This window comes from Macrotis lagotis, chromosome 1 (assembly GCF_037893015.1).
Source record: "Macrotis lagotis isolate mMagLag1 chromosome 1, bilby.v1.9.chrom.fasta, whole genome shotgun sequence".
Taxonomy (NCBI): Eukaryota; Metazoa; Chordata; class Mammalia; order Peramelemorphia; family Peramelidae; genus Macrotis; species Macrotis lagotis.
In genome coordinates, this window is record NC_133658.1 from 221,047,037 (window position 1) to 221,055,986 (window position 8,950).

At 32.7% G+C, this 8,950-nt stretch overlaps 1 protein-coding gene across 1 annotated transcript in view; it reads left to right on the top strand.

The window, feature by feature from the left end:
- YIPF4 (Yip1 domain family member 4) overlaps nucleotides 1-7,560 on the top strand; it is a 28,680-nt gene extending 21,120 nt beyond the window's left edge. The window contains exons 2-6 of the mRNA XM_074209677.1: nucleotides 3-156; nucleotides 1,605-1,776; nucleotides 3,319-3,396; nucleotides 5,517-5,630; nucleotides 7,282-7,560. Coding sequence (XP_074065778.1) covers nucleotides 3-156; nucleotides 1,605-1,776; nucleotides 3,319-3,396; nucleotides 5,517-5,630; nucleotides 7,282-7,419 — 656 coding nt within the window. The 3' untranslated portion in view covers nucleotides 7,420-7,560. The remainder of the gene's footprint in view (nucleotides 1-2; nucleotides 157-1,604; nucleotides 1,777-3,318; nucleotides 3,397-5,516; nucleotides 5,631-7,281) is intronic.
- The last annotated feature ends 1,390 nt before the right edge of the window (nucleotides 7,561-8,950 follow it).

Consider the following 8,950-nt stretch of genomic DNA (forward strand, 5'->3'; position numbering starts at 1 on the left):
AGATCTCAGTGGTTCAATAGCATCCCCAGACGTCAAACTAAACCTTGGTGGGGATTTCATCAAAGAATCTACAGCAACTACATTTCTGAGACAAAGGGGCTATGGCTGGCTCTTGGAAGTGGAAGATGATGACCCTGAAGATAACAAGCCTCTCTTGTATGTCCAAATTATGCTACTCTTTCTTTTGACTTTTGAACAACATAAAGTTATTTCACTGTGTGGATGGTGGTATTCATCTTTTATTCAAAAAACAGATGGGAGGGCAGCTAGGTTGAGCAGTGGATAGAGCACAGGCCCTGGAATCAGGAGGACCTGAGTTCAAATCCAGCCTCAGACACTTAATAATTACCTAACTGTGTGACCTTGGGCAAGTCACTTAACCCCATTGCTTCCCCCCCAAAAAAAAGAAACAGGTGGGGGAGAATTTAAAGATTGTTTTAATTTGAAACTCTAGGAGCTTCCTAGCTTCACACTACCATCTTCACCTTGGAAGTCCTCTTAAATTTATGAATTTTATTAAAACCAAAGAATTTTAAAGCTGGGAAAAATCTCAGAAATCATCTAGTCCAACTTCTAACAGATACACAAATTCTTTGTAGCATCCTCAACAAATGATCAGCTTAACTTTTTTTTTTTTTTTAGTTTTTGCAAGGCAATGGCCAGTGCTCTGTCCACTGCACCACCTAGCCGCCCCTCAGCTTAACTTTTTCTGGACTCCTTTAGTGATAGGACTTTCTCATGCTGTCCATTCCTTTTATTAATATCTATAATTTTTAAAAGTTCTTTCTCATACAGATAGGAATTTGACTTAAAATTTTATTGGTATAGGGAATTTCCAAAGTGGGAAAATTCTTCTACCAGTGAAGATCAGTATCATTTCTGCAGTGTATAGAACATAGAAAAATTAAGTGACTTATCTAGGGCCAGAGGTGGTATCTGAATCCTTGTTTTCATAGCTTCAAGGTTTACTCCTTCAGGAGACTATGTTACCTCTTATATATTAAGCATATATCTGGTTTTTCATAACTTCCACCCCTTGGTTCTCTTCTTCCCTCTAGTTTCAAATAGAATAAGATATGATAATCCCTTTGAAGGAAGCAATCTCTCTTATCTTCTCTAATGTCTCCTCTCCTGTTAGTTAAATGTCAACAGATCTTTTCATTAAAGCTTTATCATCCTAGTCAACTTTTGCTAGCCTCTAATTTAATAAAGATATATGAAAATTGGAAATAGTATTCCAAATGTGATCTAAGCAGGACTTATTCTGTTAAGGTGATTTTATTTCATATTCTTTCTTCCGGTGTCATAATAAAGTATACAAGCTCTTCATTTATGTAGAACTCTTAGTAAGTCAGAAAATTTCCCCCTGTTCTTTAATGGATCCTGTAATTAACAGATCAGAACAACTTGATATTCAATAAAAGTAAAGAAAATAAGGATCACATATAGAATGTATAACCTTAAATGGAAAGACATGCTGCTTAAAGTTGGTGCTTTCAGAAACAACCCTATATAAATTGATACCCAGGCTCATGATTATTGAACCTAAGTCCCTAGTCCTGGTAATTTTGAAGTGACAACATTCCATTTCTTTTAAATTATAGGGAGGAACTGGACATTGATCTGAAGGATATTTACTACAAAATTCGATGTGTATTGATGCCAATGCCATCACTTGGTTTTAATAGACAAGTGGTGAGGGACAATCCTGATTTTTGGGGCCCTCTAGCAGTTGTTCTTTTCTTCTCAATGATTTCCTTATATGGACAGTTCAGGGTAAGTACACTGCTTTATTTCCGACTTTTTAAACTTGTAAAAGTGTTTGAGTATTGAATTTGTCAAATATTTGTTATTTGTGGTTAACAAAGGGATATAGAATTTAGAATAATACAAATTTTTGGTCAGTCAAAAATTTACCAAACTAAGTTACGTCTTCCTCTTTTGATTTGCTTGAAGAATTAGTGAAGGAGAAGTCTTAAAGGCTTATTTGTTTAGGAGTATTGGCCTATTAAATCAGTTAATTTGGCTTTCCCTCCCTTATTAAAAAAGGATTTTTTAATTTAGGTCCACAGTTCCTTCCCCCAAGGTTGTTTTGAATAGGTTGAATAGGAAAAATATACTTATTTCGATATAAACTTTTGGTAGTCTAATGTATTTTATTTATTGTGCATAAAAACATTATTCTGAATTCACCAAAATTCACCAGAATAGGATTCACCAGACTGCCAAAGGGAAGTCCTTAACAGGAAAATAATTAACTGCTGAAGTTTATAGTATCATCAATACAAAAGACAATCCTAGGGGCGGCTAGGTGGCACAGTGCATAGAGCACCAGCCCTGGAGTCTGGAGTACCTAAGTTCAAATCCACCCTCAGACACTTAATAATTTACCTAGCTGTGTGGCCTTGGGTAAGTCACTTAACCACACTGCCTTGCAAAAACAACAATAACAAAAAAAAGACAATCCTGTTTTATTCAAACTTTATATAATATTCAAGATGAAAATAAGTCACAAAAACTTCCTTAACCTCCATGGACCTGTTAATTTGTGTTTTCCCTTTGACTTTCAGCAGCCCCTATTTTTTTGATGCCACTGATTTTCTCCTCTCCAGTTCTCCTCCTAAATTCTTATTTTGTGTTCAATCTGCTCCATATTTTTAGAAAAATACACTTTTATTTTACTAATTACTCATATACATGTCAAAATTACTTGTGATAGATACATCTATAAAATATCTAGTAAGCTTTGGTTCAAAGTTATTACTTTTATCAGTAAGTAAAGTATTTTTACAAACATTTGACATTTGAAATAAAATCCTCATATTGATGTTTGTTTTCCCTTTTGCTTTTTTTTTTGCCATTTACTTAAAATAAATGTTAGAGAACTATGACAAGGGTCTGCAACAGACTGATGATAGCAGGTCATTCTCAGGTTTTAAGCATCAGTCCAAAACACTTCTTTTAGCCTGTCTTCTTTTTTTGTAGTCCCCAACCCCTGAGACCTCATCTTTAGTTTGCATGTACATATGTACACACACACACACACACACACACACACACACACACACCCCTTAGGTAACTGTTAGACTTCAGGAAAAAAGTAACTTTTTTCCCTAACAATTTAGCAGCTCCAGATTTGTGATACCTCCTAACTGTAAAGTGGAGAGGAATGTTCTGCAGGCTTCCCAGCCTACAGGGCACACTGTTTTATAACCAGAGACATATATAACCAGTCAGCTTAAACCTTGATGATTGACAATTATTCTGTAACTTGCAGGAGAAAAAAAAATTGTGTTTAATGTTTTATTTTCTATTAAGGTGGTTTCATGGATCATAACTATTTGGATATTTGGCTCCCTAACAATTTTCTTATTAGCAAGAGTACTTGGTGGAGAAGTAAGTAACTCTTTATGAAAATTATCCTTTACTTGGGTGATAAAATTTTGTGTTCCATAAACTTATTATAATTAATATGGCTTTAAGAATAATTCATTTGTAAATAATAGGAAATAATATAAACTGCAAAAATAGTTTTTCAATTTATATATTTGACTTTTAAAAGTTTTCTGAAAATGTTAACTTGTTAGGGAAGAAATAACTAAAATTTTGAAAACTGGAAAAGGCCTTAAAGAACATGTTCCTTAAAATAGATGAAAAGAATTCTTCAAAGGATAATACTGAAGGTAGGGAGAAAATTTGAGTTACTTTTCAAATTCACAGAAGATTCCATATCATATTAGGTACTTTTTTCTTCCAACTAAAATGATCGATATTCTATGTTAGAAGTTTTTACTTCTTAAAAGTTCCCTTAATTCTTTCTTCAAATCAGGAATAATTGAATATGGCAAGGAACTATGATTTTGTTAGCAATCCCTATATAGTTTAAAGTCAAAGAGAATTGGGTGAAGCTCAGAGAGTTCAAGTTACTTGCCCATAGTTACACAGCTGCCCAGTATCAGAAATGGAATTTGAGCTCAGTTCTTCCAAAGTCTAACATTTCCTTTATTGTGGTATTTTTCTTTATAATTGAACTTAGAGGGAACTGCGATAACTATAAATATCTGAGGATTTGGGCAGAGGGGTAGGGTGGATCTGTGCAGCCATATTTGTATGTTCAGGCTTTAGATTTTTTAATTTAAATTTTTTCCCCTCATTAATAAGCATTTATTTCCCTCTTCCCTCTTTCCTCACTGAAATGGAATAAGGAAAAAACTCTTGTAACATAGTAACAAAACATTCTCACAATTTGACCATGTCCAGTCAGGCTTTAAACATATAAAGGAGAAGACTTTTGTTGTCTGTCCGTTGCTTTCCCCCCTCATCTTTCAAATATAAATCACTAATCCTGTATCAAAGTTGAACCTAGGCCACTATCTCTCAAACTGTCTTCTGCTGATGAGTTAATTATATTTCCTTGTGTCTGAATTTTAGTGCTAGCAATAATTTTTCTTTATAGAATATCAAAAATCATAGATGAAAAATACCTGGGGCAGCTAGGTGGCGCAGTGGATAGAGCACCGACCCTGAAGTCAGGAGTACCTGAATTCAAATCCAGCCTCAGACACTTAATAATTTACCTAGCTGTGTGGCCTTAGGCAAGCCACTTAACCCCATTTGCCTTGCAAAAACAAAAAACAAACAAAAAAATGAAAAATGCCACTTGTCAAGTTTTCAAAAATAGATTTTATTTTTCACTTTTGCTCTAAATATCTCTGAATATCCCCCATTATAAAACAGTATTCTGTATCCTCATAGAGCTCTTTCTTTGTCTAACTAATATTAATTGGTTCTGTCAATGTATTTTAATCCTAAAAAAATTCTGTCCTCAAATTAATTTGAGAATTGTTGCCTCAGAATATAAATAATATTATATGTCTAATTTATTTATTTATTTATTTGTTTGTTTATAATTAATAAATAAGCTCTCCCACCAGAACTTAGATGGATGGGACCACTTCTGTTCCCTACTTTGAGGTTAGGATCCACATTTTATGATTTCTCTTTCTCTCTCAAGTCTACCCTTTATGTTCATTTCATCTTTTTTTTTTAGTAAATTTTCTTCATTTTAAACAAATAAACAAGAAAAAGGTGGCAAAACATTGCAATGTGTGCCACAAAACATGAATTTTCATTTCATGAAAACTTATTATTATATAATAATACTGTACATTATTTTCCAAACTGCCCAACTTTTCTTTGCTTACTTGGATGATTTTCTTTTGTTCTCTGCTTTGCACTTTTTACTTTATTTTTTCCCACCCTCTCTCAAACCCCTCCTAAAAAAAGGCTACAATTAGGTGTGGATACTAGATACATATAGATATCTATTTGAAAGATCATACATACTTATTTCCATTTGCCATCTGTTTCTCAATGCACCTGAACTAGGCTGATTTGAGTAATAATATGTGAAATATGATTTATGTACTAGTTCTACTATTTCCTAATTCTTAGGAAATAGTGTGAGAGTTCAAAATTTCTGGATTCCTTTAATATTAATTTTTTAATATTCACAGGTTGCATATGGTCAAGTTCTTGGTGTCATAGGATATTCGTTACTTCCCCTTATTGTAATAGCTCCTTTACTTTTGGTTGTTGGATCATTTGATGTTGTATCAACACTAATAAAAGTAAGTTTTATGGTGCATATTTTATTTTTAAAATTATACAGTATCTTTCTGTAGAAAATCATGCATGAAACAAGCATTTATTGTATGCATACTATATGCAGAGCACTGTGCTAAGCTCTGTGGCTACCTTTTGAAAAGTAAGACAGCCCTAGTTTTCAGTGAGCTAGTTCTCTCATGGAGAAAACAGCATATGATGAAAGTTTCAGCTTTAAGTCAAATGGAAAGACCCCATGGTCCTTAGGATGCAGTGGCAAAGCAGATGATGATGATGCTTCTTCTTTAATGTCATTTTTACTGATAAAATCATAAAATTTTCTTATCTTGAATCATTTGACTATGCCAGGGACTAGGGACTATTTTTCTTTTTTTTTTTTTTTTTGAGTTTTCAAATATAACTAAAACATTTGTAGGGGCCATTGCCATACCCTCATCTTCACAGGCTCCAGATACTGGATTGGAAGCATTGCTATTCTATTGGTTCAAGGTCCTGGACTATCTTCCTCTGGGTTCAAGGGGAGATGGTAGCCACCATTGTGTTCAAGTTGGCATTGGTCATTTGAGTTGCCCTGCACATGCTGCTTCTGCTAGGATTATCTGCCTACCCTATGATGGGCAATTGATGGGAGATGGTCAGTCTGAAAGCAGGATAAATGATCTAGGAGGGGTGGGGAATTATGGTACTGTTACTCTCAAAGTTCTTTTGTTCACATGCCTATTGGCGGCAGTTCCTGTTGTTGATGAGGAAAATATGCACTTTGATTATTTATAAAACCTACTTTGTGCAAAAGTAACCTCTGCAGAGTTTCTTTCTGCAGAAAGTACTTAAACATAAGTAAATACAACTAGGTGATGAATTGCCAAGAGCAGTGAACTTGGAATCAGAATATTCTTCTTTCTATATTCAAATCTGGCCTCAGACACTTACCAACTGTGTTACCTCTGGCAAATCACTTCATGCTATTTGCCTCAGTTTCTGTTCTGACATGGAAAAGGAAATGGCAAGCCACTCCAATATCTTTGCCAAGAAAACTCCAAGTGGGGTCATGAAGACTTGGTCACAACTTGAATAACTTAAAAAAAAGTAGTAAATACAAAGTAATGTTCAAGTGCGGTCTCTAAAACCTTGAGAATTGAGAAGATTTTCATTTTTGTTTCATTTTTTTTTTTTGTGAAGAGGAAAAGGTCTCTTCTCATTGAGAAATATTCCTGCTCACCTACCTTTAGTACTTGAAAAATAGAAACTATTATTATCCTTCCTGTAGTTCTAGATCTCAAGGTCATTTGAAAAGTCTAAGAAGCAAAAACAAGAATATACAACAATCCAATTAAGTATGAATCATAGACTGTAAGAGCCTAGTTCATTTAATCTAGTTCCTTTTTGTTTTTCACAGTTGAACAAATCAAGATTCAAAGTGATGAAATAATGTGTCCAAAGGTATACCACTAGATGTTAATATAGTCAAGTCTGGAATCTAGGTATCATGACTTCTAATATTGTTCTTTCTACTAGAGAAAGAGTATTCCTTGGAGGGCTGTCTAAATTTTTTACAATAATAGGTTGAGTAGCTTTGTCAGCAGTAGATGACATATCAAGTAGTATTCAAAAAGTACTTATATTTGCTAATATAATGTCTTTTTCTCTCTCCTAAAGTTGTTTGGAGTCTTTTGGGCTGCCTACAGTGCTGCTTCCCTATTAGTTGGTGAAGAATTCAAGACAAAGAAGCCTCTCCTGATTTATCCAATTTTTTTATTATACATTTATTTCTTGTCCTTATATACTGGGGTATGAGTTGAAAGAAAATCATATATGGGTAGAAAGTTAATGTATACAAATGCAGACTGGAAATTCATGTGGAATAGATTGGAGAAAATTTGTAGATGGTGGAGTCTTATATGTTTCAGTTTTTAAAGGCTGATTTAAAATTTAAAAGCCTGCTTATCCATTCTATTTAAGCAGTGTAGCTATATAGATGTGTCAGAATTCTAGATTTTGTTTAAAACTCTTCATATTTCAGTGAATAAAATATAAAAGCATTGTGTTTATAAATAAGATTGTGTCAATATATACCTAAATACCTGTGCCAAAAGCACTAGGACTGGGTTATTGTATTACACTTGAAGGGTAAATATGGCAAGATCTTGATAATCTAAAAGTGCAAATTTTTTTTTCATTTAATAAGCTGAATTTTTTTCGCACAGCAAATTCTGTAGGTATATATATTTATATATACACATATATATTTATGAAATAATCCTGATTATTCACAGAATATATTTCTGTATGACCTAAAAAAATTAAGATATTTTAAATTTGATGCTTAAAATTTCTTTTATTTGGCCATTGAGTTTTATAGGTTTAAATTTGTTTTTTAAATTGTACATAACATTTTTGTATCGATTGCACAGCTTTGACATTTCCTTGTTAAGAATTCTTATTGGTAACTTCTAAAATAATTTTAGTAGTTACTATAATAGATTGAGTTTGTTTGTGCTTTTAAAAACCATTTTTAAATATCTAGAAATCTGATTTAAAGTTCCTATTTATATTTCTGACCAAAGGAGCAAAGAAATGTATTGTGTATGGCATTTATTAAAATTGTTATTATTAGAAAAACAGTATATTTACAAGATTAGTAAATAATTTTAAAGTGTGAATCTTAAGTTTGACAGTAAAATGATTAGGGTTTTTTTCAGTCATTAAAAATTGAAGGTGCCAGAGAGAAACTTAAAATTCACATATTAAATTGTTATTTGAAATAGAAAAAAAATAAAATGTTTCCCAACTGTGTGTGTGTTTTATAACACCTTGTTTTATGTTATATTTGATAGTCTAGTGTTTTAACAAATGAGATGTGTTTTAACAATTATGCAGATTTTCAAAGAGAAATGTTTAGAACTTATAACAGTTGATTTTGTTGCAATAATTTAATGCTAGAGATCAAATCATCTAATTATATTCTTTTATTAAAAACAGAAGAGATGTTTTCATTGTATGTTTTGGTGTTAAAGGCTATAAACTGGCAAATGTCCATCAACTATTGTCAGATGATAATATTGTATCTTTTTCCCTTCTCCAACAGCTATTCTCTAGACTGTGATATTCTTAATTGGCACCCTCATTAGTGACTTTTACCAAATTAATATTCCTACTTCCATGAACTTGGAAAATAAGAGTGGAAAAAGGCCTATAAGGATAATCACTCTCACAGATCTTACATTTTGTGTTCTTTAGGAAAGGCATGAAGCCAATATGGGTTTAGATTCTGTGAAAAATGAGCTTACTGATTTTATAAACTTAGGATGCCTAACAGATTAAAAAT